Source organism: Camellia sinensis, chromosome 1, assembly GCF_055761805.1.
Source record: "Camellia sinensis isolate YWXY chromosome 1, ASM5576180v1, whole genome shotgun sequence".
Lineage (NCBI taxonomy): Eukaryota > Viridiplantae > Streptophyta > Magnoliopsida > Ericales > Theaceae > Camellia > Camellia sinensis.
The window spans coordinates 181,467,728-181,486,513 of NC_138961.1; the positions used below are offsets into that span (position 1 = coordinate 181,467,728).

General features: G+C 38.9%; 1 protein-coding gene across 2 annotated transcripts; it reads left to right on the forward strand.

Moving 5' to 3' along the window:
• The first annotated feature begins 1,059 nt into the window (after positions 1 to 1,059).
• On the forward strand, positions 1,060 to 6,889 carry LOC114310165 (S-adenosyl-L-methionine-dependent methyltransferases superfamily protein). Of its 2 annotated transcripts, none has more exons than XM_082889894.1 (9): positions 1,060 to 1,553; positions 2,652 to 3,797; positions 3,886 to 4,035; positions 4,456 to 4,726; positions 4,963 to 5,073; positions 5,167 to 5,341; positions 5,597 to 5,869; positions 6,010 to 6,204; positions 6,324 to 6,889. In XM_082889894.1, exons 2-9 carry the CDS (start codon positions 2,688 to 2,690, stop codon positions 6,559 to 6,561), a joined length of 2,523 nt encoding a protein of 840 aa, XP_082746020.1. In that variant the 5' UTR covers positions 1,060 to 1,553; positions 2,652 to 2,687; the 3' UTR covers positions 6,562 to 6,889. The 2 variants fall into 2 exon arrangements, with proteins under 2 accessions (XP_082746020.1, XP_082746023.1); XM_082889897.1 differs by having other exon boundaries at positions 1,086 to 1,553; positions 2,604 to 3,797.
• The last annotated feature ends 11,897 nt before the right edge of the window (positions 6,890 to 18,786 follow it).

The following is an 18,786-nucleotide window of genomic DNA, read 5'->3' on the forward strand; positions in this document are numbered from 1 at the left end:
ATAACAATATAATTTTTTTTATTCGTACTATTAATAATTATGGATGAAATGTTTGATTAGCAGAACTAAGAGAATTAACAAGTCATATAATTTTAGTATAAGATGGATTAAAATATACTATTGTCTATGTTGGTTTTATAATGGATATAAAAGACTATGGAAGATTAAAAAATTTCTTAATTTTGTTAGATAGAATATCTATTGAAATTTAATTCGAATAACAAAAATTGTAATGAAATACTGAGATGTGAGTTTTATAAATTAATAATTTTAATCTTAAGTTATCCGCCCATCAAACATGCTCCACGTGTTGGCCTCGTTTAGGAAGTTGACTATTTTAGTAAGTTATTTTTGTTTTTTAACTATTTTAATAGGCAAAAATATTTGTGTTTGGAAAGAGGATTAGATTTTTTTATAGTTAAATATGATATTTATAAGAGAAAAAGTGAAATAATTATAAATTTAATGTGATATTTTATCCTATTAATTATTTTATTTGATTTTATCCTTTTATGAATTTTAACCTAAAAAACTAAAAAAATCCTTTGCCAAACACCCGTATTATATGAATTAAAATATTATAATATATTTTTGAACTCAATATATTTTGTATAATTTGAAAGAAAAATGCTTGGGAGCACTAATTAGTGCTCCCACTAATTAGGTGGCAGTGAGTCCCGCCATTAATGATGTGATGTTTTGGTCTTGGAGTTGTGTTTTTTTTTTTTTTTTTTTACTTTGTTAATGCATTAGTGCTATTAGTGGTGATGTTTTTAGTGGAATGAATCATTGTTGAATTTGAAAACATGAATATGAGCACATAGTGGGTGGAAATAAAGGATTCGTTTAGGAAGTAGGTTGATTTTTGACTTTTTGATTGTTTTAATTTGGGATTAAAAAGTTTTATTGACGAAGAATTTTTGATTTTTTTATAAAAGAAAGAATGTAATAATTATAAATTAAATATATTATTTTGTCTTATTAAATTATTATTTTTTGACTATTTTAACCCAAAAAAAAAAAAAAAAAAAAAAAAAAAAAAACCCTCCCGTCTCAAACGAGTTCAAAATTTGTTTTAGACAAAAGATTCCACACCGCAAGAGGAGGGTTTACTCTTTTTTTTTGTTGTTATTAATCATAATTAATGAAATTTCCGATTTAAGCCTTGCTCTCAAACACTCTTACCGATTTCACGGCGTTTTCGTGGTGACTGTTTCTTCTCTCTCTCTCTCTATCTCTCTCTCACACACATTCTTCTATGAAAGAAATAAGCTAGAGATCAACAGTCACATTCTTCTATGAAAGAAATAGGCTAGAGATCAACAGTTGTGTGTGTATAATATAATAATATTTACACATTGCTTAAAAATCTTATCTGCTAGATCTGCTTCGCACTCGCATTATCTCCTTTGAAGAACCATCAATTCTTCTTCTTCTTCTTCTTCTTCTTCTTCTTCTTCTTCTTCTGTTTCTGTCTTTACAGTTTCAGAATGGATCGATAAGCCTTTGGTTGTTCTTATTGTCCTCTCAGATCTGTCATATCAATTGCAGAGGTACGTTTTCAGCTCATTGTTCTCGATTGATCCATCTCTTATTATGTCTTGATTTTTGATTAATTCTTTCAAGTGCGTTTTGATTGAACCCCTGAGGTTTTATGATTTTGAATTCAATGTCGCGTGCTAATTTTTGTTGTTTGTACCGTAATTTGATACAGATCTGATTCTTTTTATTTTTCCTATCAGCATGCAGATCTGATGATTTTTATTTGTTTCTCTTGTAAAGATTTGAAATTTTCAACTATTAATGTATTTTCAAGCTAACAAAACAAAACCAAAGGTTTTTGATTAATACTCTCTCTCTCTCTCTCTCTCTCGTAGCCTAAGAAAAATATACAGATTCCTGGTTGAATTCTACAAGGCTATATGAGTCGTTTTGTTCAGTGTTCTTGTCGTGTGTCCTCCTTGGCTGTGGCGATTTCATGTAGATCTGGATAGCTTTCTTGAATCCAGTTCGGTTTGGTCTTATGATTGTTTGTTTTCTTGGAAGGCTTCTATTTGTTCTTTGCAGTATTCTCCAATTTGAATTTATGAATTTTTATGATCCCTGCCTGTTAAAATTTCAAACGTTATATATATATATATATATATATATATGTATACATATGTATGTGTGTATATGCTGTACTAAAAGATTTTAATGTTGATATTATGTTGTTTTGGTTATCATTGTTTTATTGCCCAACTTTTTCATAGTATTCTCAAGTAAAGAAGGATATGAATTGTGGTTGAAAATGGATACATAGAAATTCATTTGTATAGATAGATATATGCCCACAATTGAACAGAAGACTTCATTCATTTTCCCCAAACTTTCTCATAAATTTGTTTGCCCTGTTGGAAGATTTTTCTTTGTTTGAAGCATTATTTGGCAGCACAACAGATGGCAACAATTTTGTTTTGATGCAAATCAGTGTCTCAATGTTTTTTATTTGTGATGTTGTAATTTTACTAATCTAGTTTACTTGTTAGAGTTAAATGCTCTCATTTTATTTTCTAGGATCTATTGCAATGGGATTGTAACAGTTTTTGTTTTTTTGATCATAGGGATTGTAACAGTTTAAAGAGATGTATCTGATTGTTTCTTTACTCCAGGTGTAAAATTCTAAGGAATAATTGGCATTAATAAACATGGCATTAGGTAAATACTCTAGGGTTGATGGTAGAAAATCTTCCTCGAGTTACTGTTCAACGGTGACTCTTGTTGTGTTCGTGGCCCTTTGCTTAGTTGGGGTATGGATGATGACATCATCCTCCATAGTTCCCGTTCAAAATGTAGACGTGTCCTCTCAGGAAAACAAAAATGAGGTGAAGGAACAAGCGAGCGAGAGCAATGAGAAAAACCCTAGGAGTGAGAATAATGAGAGCAATCCTAAGCAGTTTGAGGATAACCGTGGTGATTTACCTGAGGATGCAACAAAAGGCGACAACAATGTAAATTTAGCTCACGAGGAAAACAATAATAATTCTCAGGAAAATTCAAACACTTCTGGAAAAACAAGTGAGAATGCCGCAGAGGGAAACGAAGAAGAGAAGCCTGAAAATAAGCCTGTAAAGGAGAATGTAGAGGAAGAGACTAAGTCGACAGATGCTCCTAAAACCGAGACGGAAAATGGAGCAGGAAAAACTGACGATGGGGAATCTAAGATGGAGGGCAAAGATTCTGAAGCTGGGGAGACAAAAACAGACAGTAGGGATCGTAACTCTGGTAGACAAGGGGACTCTGAAGACAAGAAACCTGATTTAGATGAGAGTGAGAAAAAATCAGAGAAGTCAGTTCAGACAAAAGATGGGGGTAAAGTGGATGGTCAAATAGAAGAGAAGGTGGAGCAAAATGAAAATAAGGAGCCAGATCAAAGCTCTGAAAAGAAAAATGTGGACGGACCGGATCTGGTTCCAGGAGAGGCGTTTCCCTCTGTGGCTCAGTCAGATCTTTTGAATGAAACTACAACTCAAAATGGGGCATGGTCAACTCAGGCATCAGAGTCAAAAAATGAAAAGGAGAAGCAGAAGTCGTCAGAACCAAATGAACAAGCAGGGTACAAGTGGAAAGTTTGCAATGCCACTGCTGGGCCAGATTACATCCCTTGCCTTGATAATCTGCAAGCGATTAAGAGCCTTCGAACTACTAAGCACTATGAACATAGGGAAAGGCACTGTCCAGAGGATCCCCCCACCTGCCTTGTTCCTCTACCAGAAGGGTACCAACGCTCAATTGAGTGGCCTAATAGCAGGGAAAAGGTATACTGATTTGATTCTCCAATGCATGTTCACTTCCTCTCGATTTTTCTTTCTTACTTATGTAGATATCGAATGTTTGTTTTTGCAGATATGGTATCATAATGTTCCCCATACCAAACTTGCGCAAGTTAAAGGGCATCAAAACTGGGTCAAAGTTAGTGGCGATTACCTTACCTTTCCTGGTGGTGGGACCCAGTTTAAGTTCGGTGCTCTTCATTATATTGATTTTATACAACAGGTTAATACTTCTAACTTTTCTATCTCATTGCATCAACTAATTTTTCTGTCTTTAAAAATGAAAAAAATGTTTTATGATTTTGCATGTTTGTATGTCGTTCTAAGTCACTTGTAGTCACTAGAGTGCACTTTGTAGCATACTCGTTTCTTGCAGCCTTCTTTGCCTGCTTTCTCTCTGTTACTTATGATGATTTAATGCTACCTTTTTGCTTGTTTCCTTTGAATGTATTATTTTTGTAGTCTTAAAGAAGTTGTGAGCATATTACAATTTTGTCTCAACGCTTGATTCTTGGGGTTTAATCTTTTTGTATCTTTCTTTTCTTTTTCATTTTTGGAAAAGGGGCAAATGCTTCAATGTAATTCTTATGTACCCAGCCTACCATCATGTTTTGATTAACTTGGATATGTCTTGTTTCTGCAGTCTGTGCCTGAGATTGCCTGGGGAAAACGAACCCGTGTGGTATTAGATGTTGGATGTGGAGTTGCTAGCTTTGGAGGCTATCTCTTTGAAAGAGATGTGCTCACAATGTCATTTGCCCCAAAAGATGAACATGAAGCCCAGGTTCAATTTGCACTTGAAAGGGGAATCCCTGCTATATCTGCTGTGATGGGCACTAAGAGACTTCCGTTCCCAGCCAGAGTCTTTGATGCTTTGCACTGTGCACGGTGTAGGGTCCCCTGGCATATTGAAGGTATTTTATTTATTTATTTCTGATGACTTTGTTTTGAGAGTAGTGCTTAGACAACCTTAAGCTATTTTAGCTTAAGACCTGCAATATTATATTGCATTTATATAATTCTTCCATTCTCTATTTGTTTCTTGGTCTAGAGTGTTTTGTTATTTGACTAACTTATTTTGAGTGACTCTTTTGATTAATTATTATTTATAGTTTTTGTTTGGAAATTGATCTGATGCTACAAACTGCAGGCGGTAAACTTCTATTGGAGCTAAATCGTGTACTGCGACCTGGTGGTTTCTTCATCTGGTCTGCTACTCCTGTGTACCAGAAAGATGCAGAAGATGTCGAGATTTGGGCAGGTAGATGATTCTCTCACCTACATTTATTTTCCTGAAGTGAGTGGGCTGTTTGTTCTAACAAATTGTGCAATTTCTTTTTTGGGATTGTGGCAGCCATGAAGAAACTAACCAAGGCAATGTGCTGGGAAGTTGTGCAAATAACTAAGGATAGATTGAATAAAGTGGGAATTGCTATATATCAGAAACCTACTTCAAATGAGTGCTATGAGCAACGATCACAAAATGAGCCTCCTCTCTGCCTAGAATCTGATGATCCAAATGCAGCCTGGTACTTCTTTTCTTTAGTTGAAATTTAATTTGTTTTTCATGTTTCTTAATTTGTTTGGCTTACTTGGCAACTATGCTTACAGACGGCACAATTCGAAAGTACTTTTTCATGTTTCACTGGTTACCTTGTCTCTCGCTACACCTGTATAGGCATGCTATTAGGTTTTAGATTCATGCAGTGTAAGAACAGGAAGTTTGTTATGCACCTATTGGTCTGACTGCCCTGACGCTCATTTAATTAATGTGGTGTGTGCAGGAACGTGCCATTGCAATCATGTATGCACAAAGTGCCTGCTGATGCAACGGAGCGCGGGTCTCAATGGCCAGAACAATGGGCAACAAGATTGGTGAAACCACCTTATTGGCTGTTGAGTTCCCAGGTTGGAGTTTATGGGAAGCCGGCACCTGATGATTTCACTATAGACTATGAACACTGGAAACGTGTGGTGACTAAGTCATATCTTACTGGGATGGGGATTAGTTGGTCTACTGTGAGGAATGTCATGGACATGAAAGCTATCTATGGAGGGTAAGTAAAATAATTTTTGTGCCCAGTATGGAACAATCTCCATTATATGTTAGTTTCGTTTCATTTCATTTCATTTCTTCTTCTTTTTATTTTTTATTTTTTATTTTTTATTTTTATGATATAAATGATAATGGTTGCAGATTTGCTGCTGCTCTAAAAGACATGAACGTGTGGGTGATGAATGTGGTCCCATTAGACTCTCCAGATACACTGCCCATAATATTTGAACGAGGTCTATTTGGAATTTATCACGATTGGTGCGAGTCATTTAGCACCTATCCTAGATCATATGATCTTCTCCATGCGGATCATCTCTTCTCCAAGATTAAAACGAAGTGTGTTTTTGCCAATTCCTATTTTGATTCCTAATTGAATAGACTTTTTAGTCATTGGTTTTGAGTCCTAATGACTCAATTCTGATTTTTATGATTGTTTTGTGGGTACTACTTCACAGGTGCAATTTAGCAGCTGTGGTTGCTGAGACTGATAGGATTCTAAGACCAGAGGGAAAGCTTATTGTACGTGACAAAGTTGAGACCATCAATGAGCTGGAGAGCTTGCTGAGGGCTATGCACTGGGAGATTCACATGACCTACTCGAAGGACAAGGAAGGATTGCTATGCGCCCAAAAGACCATGTGGCGCCCCACAGAGGTGGAGACACTCACATATGCGATTGGTGAAATACGCTAGAGCGATATGCTATTGTACCATTGGTGAAATATATGATTTCTCTCGTCAGTTGTGCTTTTGTATTCTTGAGGCATTAATGCCACTGGGAAATAGGTGATTCTTTTTTGTTATGGTTACTTGCTAATTCCAAATCGATGGTTACTTGTAAGTGTACTTAGCCCAATGTATTATTTCTATTAACGATGCCATTAATGCCTCGTTTTTTGTTTTGTTTTTGTCATAATTAGGATTTTGGTGTCTACATTTTGTAAGGTGGTGTTCGGGATTTTCATTGTAATATTACATATTAGTTATTGATGGAATATGAACTCATTCTTGAATGTGTAAATCCCATTGGTTAGAAGCGATGACATACTTCAAATTCTAGAATTACTTTTGTGTGTTTTTGTAGTCTCTTTTTTTTTTTTTTTGGTCAAAAATGCTAGAGGTCTTAAAAGTTTTACTAAATGTCTTACATGGGTGTGAGTCTCATATGGATCACGTGGTGTGGGTTTTACACTTATGTGAGATATTTGGTAAAAATTTTGGATTTCTAACATTATTATTATATTTTTTTTTGGGGGAAACTTACTAATAAGTCTCAAACACAATTTAAAATCCATCTAATCCCAAAAAAAATACTTATACCAATTAGTCTTATATATTTTTAATTCTTATCAAAATTTTTTATTTTTTTAAAAATTTAAAGACGTTTCTACATTCCACCACTGTCGGATTTTCGTCAAACGGTCATCGGAGACTTGTCAGAATATTCAACATCACTAGGAAGTTGTCGGAATATCATTGAAAATTTGTTGGAGTATCATCGGAATGTTCTGAATGTCATCAGAAGTCATTGGAATGTTTAGAATATTTGCTGGATGTCAAAAATATCGTCGGAGATTCACCAGAATGTCTAGAATATTATTGAAAAAAGAAGAAGAATAAACTGAGAAATTAAAGTGAAAAAACATAGCAAAATGTGCTAGCAACAATGAAAAAAAAAATGTTATTTTCAATTTTTGTAGGGTTTAAGTAAATAATTTATAATATTAATCAAAATGAAAATTAATTTTTGAAACTATAAAATGTTACAGTTTCAAAGTATGATTCTATTAAATATTTATCCTTGTTAATCAAATTGGAAAACATGTTATGAAACTGTAAAATTTTACAGTTCTAAAGAATGATTCAATTCAGCACAAAAAAAATTGAAACTATAAAATTTTATAATTTTCACTGCCTGTAATCAAAACTCGAAAACAACTTATTCAGAACTTAAAAATTTTCTCCATTATAATAGGAAAATAGAAGTGTATAGTACAAAAAAAGTATTAAAACTAAGAGATCGAATGAAAGAGATAGCTATAGAGAGATGTTTATACTCCGACAACTATTTTTTAGTTTAGATCTAGTTGGATCTAATGTAGATCTACTCAAATCTGACGTAGAGTAGATCTACTCATCTTTTAAATTGGAAACTCATTTCTTTCGCTATTCGTGAGCACAAAGCAAGGAGTTGATACTCGGTGATTGTTTGTGAACTCCAATCAATAGTGGTCGCCGATGACTGTAGATTAGAAAGAGAGAGAAAAAAAATAAAGGTGTGGTTGTGGTTGTAGTTGTTGTCGATATCAAAGAAAGAGAGATATAGAGAAGAAAAAAGACCAAAGAAAAGAGGAGAAGATAAATGTGTATAGAACTTTTGGGTTTATTTAAAAGATTTTAGCATTAAATAGAATACACACTTTTCAAAAAAAAACTTAGGTTGCATTTGGTAGAGTTTTCTAAATATGATTTGAGAATAGAGTTGTATTTTGAGTTTGTGAGTTTTGGAATTATGATTTGAGTGTTGAAAATTTATTTGGTTATAATTTTTGAATAGAGTGTTGAATTGATTTTTGAAGGTTTGATGTGAAATAAACTTTTTTTATTTGGTTATGAATTTTGAAAAGAGTTTTCAAAACTTAATTCAACCTATAATTGATAATCAAACACACAACTCAAAACTCGATTGAAATTTTTGATCAACAGTCATAACCAAACCATTTTTAAAATTCAATTAAAAAAATGAATTATTAATTTTTTTTCAAAATAATTTTTTTTCAATTTTTTTTTTCAAATAATTTTTATGTCAATTATTTTTTTCAATTAATTTTTGTGTCAATTAATTTTTTAGGCCTGAATAAACATATTTTTTTGTATACGTTTGTAATATTTTCCAAAAATTTTGTTCAAATCAAACACGTTTATAATTTACATTAGAGTGAGAGAGGGTCGGCTAGAGAGAGAGAGAGGGTAAAGGAAATTGAAGTTTTGATTTTGAAGCTTGAATAATTTGAAGACCAACTCAAGAATTAAGCATGAGTTTGGAAGATTAAAGCTCCTAGGTGAGTAATCAACCCTTAACTCATGAGTTTGAGTTGTGATTTTGTGAATTGAAGATTAAATGGTGAGTTAGATCATGAGTTGAGTTGATTAAGTTGAGATTGAAGTCCATGTGTGCATGCATGTAGAGAATTCCTATGAAATTACATAATCTAGCATATAATATGTGAATTATAAATGGTTGAGAGTTGGATCATACATTAAAGCATGGTTTTGTTGAGTTTCATGAGAATAAACACCATTTGCATCATTTGAAATAGAAATGAAGTCAAAATTGGCATGCATGTTTGATTATTAAAGATATGGAGCTCATATGAGGTTTGAATGCATGAGCCATGATTATACAAAGGAATGTTGAGTAAATTTGAAGAATTGGACCATGATTTTGAATGATTGGCCTCATGTTGCTTACATCCATATGCTATATGATGTATTTGCATGTTTTGGATCGAAATTATGAGTTTTGGACCTTTGAAGGTCGAGTTTGAGCTTCAAGAACAATTCTGGATTTTCTAGAATTTGGCATGTCCGCTCGAGCGGGGAAAGCGCCGCTCGAGTGGGAAATGCGAGCTCCCAGAAGTTTTACAGACATGGGTGTTCGCTCGAGCGGGTAGATTCACGCTTGAGCGGGGAGCCATGTAGTGGGACTTTCAGCTCGAGCGCCCGACCTCACGCTTGAGCGTAAAAATGAGGCAACCAGTATTTTTGTAGACCCAAGGGGTCTGCTCAAGCGGCAAAAGCCACGCTCGAGCGGGGACCCCTGTTTCAAAAAATTTGTAAAGGAGTTCTGTGTTTTATTTTCCGTTCTCCTTCACTTCTAAGTACTCTTAGGCATGCATTGAGCATTATGAATGAATTAAAAAGGATAAGAAAGAAGCCTAAGAGGGATGTATGAATTAAGAACGGATTGAATCGTTTGTGACCCATATATGTTATGTAATGTGTAGGGTCAAGCTCAAGGGTGAATCCGCCGGCAGAACACTGTGAGTAATATCTTAGTAAAGATATCTCGAAGTATGTTATTTGTCCGATTGCTTATTTCCCTATAAGTTTTATAAGTCTGTTAATTTGAATTATGGACAAATGTTCGCTATGCCATGTGGTTGGGCCAAAGGCCGTTCGGATACAAATGAATGGGCCTAAGGTCGTATGACATGAATGAACGGGCCAGAGGCCGTATGTCACGACCCAAACCCACCCCTATGGGTTTAGCACCGTAACTGGCCAGTAATCCGTGATTACCAAAGGCTTGCTTAATAGTAAAGACAGTAATACAGAGTACAGGGGCTGACGGAAGCCAAAACAGTAATAAAAGGTGTCCAATGAGCTGTGACAGTCTGTATGCAAAAAGACTTTTTCGAACATATTCACATTCATAAGCAAAACATATATACATACAACATATACAGACATTCAGGTTAGGGACCAAATCCCTAACATGACAGTACAGTACAAGTCTTAACATTCTATACAAAACAGAAGCAGAAAGGGGGAATCTAAAACACCCCAAAACAGCCTTAGCTTGAGCACACTTGGAACTTCGCAGTGAGGCACATTGGTTGGCTAGACAAAAAGGGAGTTTAACCCAACGCCCCTAGCTCCGATCCGGTGCCTGAACACCTACATATAAATATAAACAGTAAGCTAAAGCCTAGTGAATGACAAATGCGTAAAGGGGTTAAGAATGAATGTCCTTTCAATCATTAAGCAGTCATATCAGTCATTTAGAAACCATAGCAGGTGTATGTGGTATATCCAATAGCAAACAGTACAGTAGGTCTTAACAGACCGAACAGTCAGTTGATGGCCATCATAACAGTAAACAGTAGTGGTTCCAAACATGGGAACCGACAGAGATCTCTGTGACAGTAGTAGCAATAGTACAGTAACAGTAAATTGCTATGGATACCACGAATACAGTTTACAAATAGGACAAACATTCATTCATTAAACAATAACGTTTCAGTAAACAGAACAGTTGATCATTCGGAAAATATTCATAATTGAACATATCTTTACAACATTGTTACTCACAGAACACTGGGATACAGAGAGGCTAGTGAGTGTCCTCGGATGCCAACCTTACACAGTTACAGAATGAACACACACTAAGTTATACACTTGGGAATCAATGACTTAGTCCATATCTTGACTCGGTGTGGTTCTACATCAATATCCTCATTAAGATGCCTTAAACATGGCCTAGGAATGCTGGAATGAGGATGCAAAGATGCACTTTAAAACACTTTTCAAAATTTTCAGAAAATAGGGGTCTCGCTCGAGCGTGGCTTTCTACGCTCGAGCGGACATATAGACAAAGGAGCTCCGCTCGAGCGTGACTTCCTTCGCTCGAGCGGATTGTAAACTCATGAAAAGTACTGGATGCATGCAATTCACGCTCGATGGGTGCTCGACCTTCGCTCGAGCGTGAGACACAAGTCCTCGCTCGAGCGTGCATTCCCTCGCTCGAGCAGATTGTAAACATATGAAAAGTACTGGATACACGCATTTTACGCTCGAGCGTTACTTTCCCCGCTCGAGCGGGATGCATGTACTCAGAGTGTACGCTCGAGCGTGAAGTCTTACGCTCGAGCGTGGGTCCAAAATCTGAAATTTCCAGATTGAATCTCCAAGCTCAAATTCAACATTCAAAGCATCAAATTCGATTCTCTTGGGCCAATTTTCTAGAAAACACTTTAAAACTCATAATATGACATGTTTCAAAGATCAATTTGCAAAATCAAAGCCCAAAGGTAGTTCAATTAAACACAAATCCAAACAAAACTTCATGAACATAATGCATATGTAACATGCAAGTGTTCAATTGAAATCAAAGCTTCAAATACTTGATCAAACGAGTCAATTCACTCAAAAACATGATGAATTCATGGACTATAGCTAGAATATAGACATGCATGTGAGGATTTCCATGAAATCAACCTCAAACTCAACAATGTGTACATGCATGCATGATTCAAGCTTCAATTCAACAATTTAAAACCAATTCTAGACTTAGCCCACTAATGGTTCATGGACCATGCAAGATACAACTAGAATTCAAGTTCAAGAAGATGATTCTCCTACCTTAGGTCTTCAATTTCAAGTCTAGGAGCTCAAATATGCAATGAATTCCTCAAATCTTCTAAGTCTCCAAGCCAAGTTCTTGATGAGCTAAGTTTTCTCCTATTCTCTCACTCTCTCTTCCACGGCTATGGCCAAGAAGATGGAGAATGATGCAACAAAATGATACAAATTCAAGTCTCAAGAGGTCTAATGAAGTGGCCCACTAATGTGGCAAAAAGGTAAATAATGCAACTAATGTAATTCAACAATATCAATCATTCCTAATCAACTTTTAATTAAATTTACCATAAAATCGCATAAATCCTAATCAGCACATAACACTAATCAATTTCTGATTCGGCCGCCGATAAGGCCTTCAATTTGCAGTTTAAAACATAAAACATGAACAGATCATTTAGCAGTCAAACAGATAGACTTGTATTTAAACTAATACACTTAATCAATCAGTTCCGAATTTCAGTCAGATCAGTTACTTAACATGCTTAACCACAGTTTAGCACTAATCAGTAGTATATCAGTAAACAGTGGCGAGGGTTGTCACACCGTATGACACGAATGAATGGGCCAGAGGTCGTATGACATGAATGAATGGGCCAGAGGCCATATGACACGAATGAATGGGTTAGAGGCCGTATGACATGAACGAAAAGGCCAGAGGCTGTATGATATGAATGAATGGGCCAGAGGCCGTATGACATGAATGATTGGGCCAGAGGCCGTTGGATAGGAACAGTTGGGCCAAAGGCCGTTGGATATGAATAAATTAGGGCCAAGGCCGTTTGATGTGTTTGGAACTGTAGTCACTTGACCTATGTATGTATATATATTAGATAGAATATGAATTGGGCCCAAGGTCGTCTGTTGTATATTATCCTAGTGTATCTTCTTTATTCGATATTATTCACTGGGCTTTCGCTCACGCTCATTCATGTGTCTGTAGGTGAGCCAAGGGAGGCCCAAACCTAGCCTCAGTGAAGTTTGTGTGAAACAGTCAAGGTTTTGAAGAGTCATCCCAAACGTCTCGCGCACGAGACTTGTCTTCGCCTCTTTTGCTCTTTTGTTATGGTTTCGTTATATTAGCGAAAATATTGGATCACTTTTGTATATAAACTTTGGGTTTGACCGACTTAGACTTAATGATCCTGTATGTACAAAACTTTGAGTTATTACCTATTTTGACGTGAGTTATTAACATGTACGTATATGATTTGTTATGATGTGCCATGTAAGCACAGCTCTATGGACAATTTGTAAGTTTGCTTCCGTTTGGCCCCTTTACTCTGATGAGTTACGCCTGGTTTGGTTTGAGGCCATAGGTAATCCCTTGATTACTGGCCGGTTATGTCCTTAACCCATAGGGGCGGGTTCTTGTCATGATAAATGAATTTGATGAATCGATGATGAATTCGCTCCCTTAGCTTGGATTCATCAGGTTCGGGCCAGCTTCTCCTGCTAGTAGACCTAGAGGAAGAAGGAGCAGTTATGTCCTATGCAGAGGTTGGTGGGCAAAGGAAGAAGCAGCTGTGTCCCATGTAGAAGATGATGGGGTAGACGAAGAGTTTCCAAGATCCATTTCTGCAAATGCTTGAAAAAAAAAGATGTTTAGTTTACATAAGGTGGGGTAGGCAGCCCGGTTACATTGTTGAAAAAAAAAAAGAAAAGAAAAGAAAGCTAAACTAAACAAAGGGGGACAGGTCGGTGAAGTCATCCCCGGTTGCAGTTGCTTCCAGGTCGACCGTGGTTGTGGTTTCTTGGACACCAGTCTCAACTTGGTTGGCCTGCTTTAGGCTGTTATCTCCCTCGGCAGTTTCCTCGGCTTCCTCCACGCCTTCTTCCTCGGCCTTAGCCTGCAATGCGCTGAAGACGTCATTGGCATATGGCACCATGTATGTCGGCAGAAAGACAACGGGGGGAGAGGCAAACACGTCGGTCCCAGATCCTTGGCCGAGTTGTTCGCAAGCAGCTTTCCACCCAGACTTGAAGAAAATGTCCTTGGTGGCGTCCACTTGCTTGGTGTAGTTTTCCTCGGCCTCATTGAAACCTTCGTTGTTTGCCTTGTCCAGTTCATCCTTCCTTGATTGCTTCAACACTTCCAGTTCGCCCCAGAGAGCATCCATTTCTTTCTTGGCGGCTCCCAGTTGGCCGAGTAATTTGGAGTTGTTGGTGTTTGCTATCTCCAAAGAGGCCTTTGACCGTCCTAGCTCGGTCTACAAATGCTCAACCTGGCTGGCGGCATCAGTCGTTTTCTGCCAGAGTCTATGGATCCATTCCATCACTAGATGTTGTTTCTGGATAGCCTGCAAGAAGAGTGTTTGATTAAAGAAAGGAAACCGAGCAAACACTTGGAAATGTTTGGATAAAGCGTGCAAAATTCTTACCCGGGTCATAGACTTGACCGAGGACTTCATGAGTCGGGTGTCAGGCACGTGGTGACTGCCGGTTACGTCGCTCGGTAGAAGGAGGGCTTTGGTTAGGTTGAAGGCGAGGAGATGCTCTTCATCCCCTTTGACCGAAGCACTGGCCGGGATCTCTTTTCCCCGGTGCTTCAGTTGAGGCTTCTAGGGGGGTATTGGCTCGGTTGTGACCGCTAGTTGCTCAGTGTTCAGCTCCGCAACGAGCTCGGCTGAAGGATCGGTGGTGCGAGGCCTTTTCCCAGCTCGGTGGCTTTCCTTGCTTGCTTGCACAGCTGCAGGTGACGCCAATGCAACCACGGTCCTGCTTGTTTGACCAGCAGCAGCTGCACGGGAAGGGATGCTCGGCAACTCGGTGGATGTGGCGGTGATGAGATTTTTGATGCGGCTTCGTTTGGCCATCTCCTTTGCTTCGGTCAGCCGGATTAGGGGCACGTCCGGTAGAGTTGGATCGGGGGGCGGAGATGGCGCTCAGAGGAAGTCGGTCACTCTACTCCGGCGGGGAGTGGAGTATCTATAGGTCGGCACGTAACCGAGAAGGTCGTGGCAGTCCCGGTTAGGGTACCGAAGCACGGTTCTGATGGCTGCTTCGTTGGGATAATGGTAGTTGGCTTGCAAAGCTTCGATTGTTGCAAAGAGGAGAAGAAGAAAAGATATTAAGTACAGAATATAGAAAGAAAGTAATTTGACCGAGCAGTTAGCACGGCTTACATGTTGAATTGAAGTTCTTGCTGATATACTAGCCCGGTACGTCGGCTGTTTCATAATTACCGGACACCCAAAAAAAGTCATCGTCGTGCATGTCTTTATCTAGGGTGCCAGTCACGATCTTTTCCTTGCCCGGCCTAATCTTTAAATAGTAGTTGAGTCCATCGCCGGTATGCCCGAGGGTGTACTGGCGAAGTATCTCAGCTAATCCTAGGTTGGTTCATAGTCGGTTGTTCAGCTCGGCTATCTCGTTAATTATCCTATAAGTGTTGGTTGAGACTTGTGTTGGTGCTAGCCCGGTGCGCCTCAAGAACTCACACATGAGGGGATTGACCGGGAAGCGAAGGCTGCCTTCGATAATGGAAAGCACGGTGAAAGGGCATTGGTTTAGTCTTCCCCAAGGGGTTGTGTCCTCAGCACCGAGCTCTAGATGTACGTCGGCGGGGATGCCATATTCTTCTCGGAACGCGGCTAGTGCAACCGGCGTGTCAACAAGGAAGCGATAACATCCCATGTGAAGCTGGATGATTTTAGCACGGCTGGTTTGGTTTGGTAAAATTCTCGGTTGATGGTTGCCCGGCCTTTGAGAGCCTCAGAATTGGTGCGTGGTCCCCTTGGACTCTGTAGTAAAAGGAAGTGTAAGTGTAAGTGGGAGCGCGGTCACGCAAAATGGGCTTGACTTTAGCTCAGTCAGATGGATTGCCAAACCATCTTGGTCACAAAGGTGAGCCCAGAAGCTCGGCCGCCCAAGCAGACCAGATTTTAGCCCGGTCGAGCGGTCCGGCACTCTGTTACCTCGGTTCCTACGCGAGTTTTGCAAAATCGTAATTTGTTCGGTTTTGGTTTGTTTTGGGATCAAAAGAAGACTTGGAGCCTGGTCCGCCCCAGGTCTTCGTGTGTTCATCGCTGAAGGTGAAGAACAATAACGAGAGTAGGGGCAGAAGAGGGTCTTGGGAAGCTATATCCTAAAACCTATAGCTTTTGCGCCCTAAAATGTGAAATACCGAATGGAAAAACAATGAAACGACTCGAAGAACTTACCAGAAAGAGGCAAAAGTCAGATCTTCAAGAGCAAGAATGGAGCTTGGTAATCGAGGGCAAGAATGGTGCTTGGTTATCTGGAACGAAAGAGAGGCAGTAAGAAGGAAATGCAAAGGGGGAAGAGGCATGTTTATAGGAGGAAAAGGCCGCATAAATTTGAATCTGAAGAGGCGGCTGGGTTGGCTGCTCGAGGCCAATAAATGCTCGACACGTGTCCCCGTTGACGGCGGCGTCAGTATTGAAGAGACATGGAGGCGAGTTGAGACGTCAACCGAGCAAATCGAGAAACCGAGCTTAGGGATTAGTGCGGTTAACGTTTTGCGAACTAAGAACTGAGGGAGAATCTAGCCCGGTCGGATCAGGTAATCCCAGTCACGCTTGCGCGGACGAAATTAAAGGGCAATTGAGAGGGAGATTTATAATCTGGCTTTGGGTCATGGTAGAAGTCGGACATGATAGGGCCGAACATGCTTGGGCCGAGCTAAGTTGGGCCTGACCACAATGGGTTTTGCTCGGTCGAGGCTTAGGCCCCCTGTTTAGGCCGAGCTAATTGGGACTTCCTTGGAGCTGGTCTTCCTCGGTCGAGGCCCAGGCCCGAGGTCGAGGTCCCGTGTTTGGACCGAGCTTACTTGGCTGAGATGACTGCCTGCCAACCCGGGTTCCATGGTTCGCACGTGTAGCTCGGCGGGAAAGGCCTTTTTTTCGCCGGCTCGACCTGTCTTGAGCTCGGTTCTGCCGAAATACTACTGAGCTCGGCTGTTAAGGAGCTCAGTGAGTGGAGCATTCGGACTCGTTACGCAGCACGGTCGAGGAGATGCCGCCGAGCTGCCGAGTTCTCGCTAATGTTGTCTGGCGGTTTGGTTAGGTGGTGTTCGCTGGATTTGTGCTGACAGATGGGAGAGCAGCTCCACGTGTCAAGAGACTAATGGGTGCAGAGTTGAGCGCAGAAAGTATATAAGCGTGACTGCGCCCCCCATGCTGGGGATGGAACATCATTTGGTGAGAAACACTCATTGTGATTCATCTCTCTCTTCCTCTCTCTCCCTGAGTGTGTGTGCTAACTTGACTGTTGGAAGGGTTTTCCGGCCAGACACCGCCGGGTAGCTCACCGTCGTTGTGCTCGCAGGTCGATCGGATAGACAAAGAGCTTGGACGAAAGGAGTACGGGCTCCGCGAAATATTTGCTCCCCGTACACCTATGTACATATTCAAATAAATAATAATATTCAATTCAAATAAATAATAAATATTCAAATAAATAATAAATGAAAGAATAATAAAAATAAAAATAAAATGTATGAATTAATTTATAAACTAGGAGGTAAATAAATAAAAACCAAGTTTTAGGGTATTTCCAATTATAAAGTGGTGTTCTAGGATTTAATTATGATAATATACAAGAAAATTATTCTTTATTGGGCCATTATGCCAACTTTTACGAAACTAGGGGCTAAAATGCTATTAACCTAAGGCTCAGGGTTTCAAGTGTAGTTACCAAAAATTAGGGCAATGCTAGGATTTACAAAGCCAAAACCAAAGCATTTCATGGTAAGCACATTAATTGTAAGACCTTTGAGCCTAACCAAAATGTGTGACTTTTTAATTCTAAATTGTGTTTCTTTCCTGGTAAGCTTCAGTCTCATTGGGAGGGTCCTTTTGTGATCATTGAAGTATTCTCAAATGGTGCAATAGAAATTCAAAAACCCTATGATGGTCAGTCATTCAAAGTTATTGGTCAGCGTTTAAAACCATACATAGAGGGTATTCATCGTAGAGAGTCAATCGAGTCCGTTGCATTGGTGGAACCTGTTTATCAAACCAATTGATCTATCTCTTAGTCTAGCTGAAGATGTTAAACTTAGCGCTGCATTAGAGGCAACTAATGGTTCAATCTTGTGTTCAAGCGATTTGGTGTGTGAGAAATTCTAACTTACCTCTTGATGTCAAGTTCATCATATTGATGAAAGTTAAAGAGGCCATTGAACAGGAAATGAAGGAAAAACAATCGCTGCCATTTAATGGTAATAGCTTTTTTGCTATTAACGGTTGAGCTAAAATGATTGGTTGTTGTTATAAATGTGAAAGGTTCACTTGTAATTCAATCAGAAGGGAAAATGGAAAACCTTGTAGGGGTCTACAGATACCATCACCAGGGCAAATGAAAAAGGGTTAACCTTATTAGGGAACTGTTAAGTAGGACCAAAGAAATTTGGTCTGAGACAGGTTACTTAAGGGATGACTAGTCTAATGCCTTAAACTGTCTTGCAATTTGATGTTAAAAGACTATTTTCAAACACACTAACACATGTTCCACTGTGTAGATATTTTGGATTAAAAGGATATATTTGAGCTCCTACTTCAAATAGGCTTGGTTCTTGTTCCACTAGGGAAGTGCCTCCATTAGCTTAATCTAGATTGGTGTTGTAGGACTTGTCAGTGGCATTGTGGAACCGGCATACTGGGGAGACAAAATGTCTGGCACTATAAGACCAACCTGGCATAGTTCATACACCTAGGGAATGTCACTGGGGTGCTGTTTAGCCACCTAGAAACCATTGGAGTACAAACCTCCTTATGACCGAGTAGGATAAGGGTAAATTCTTTGTATACTTAT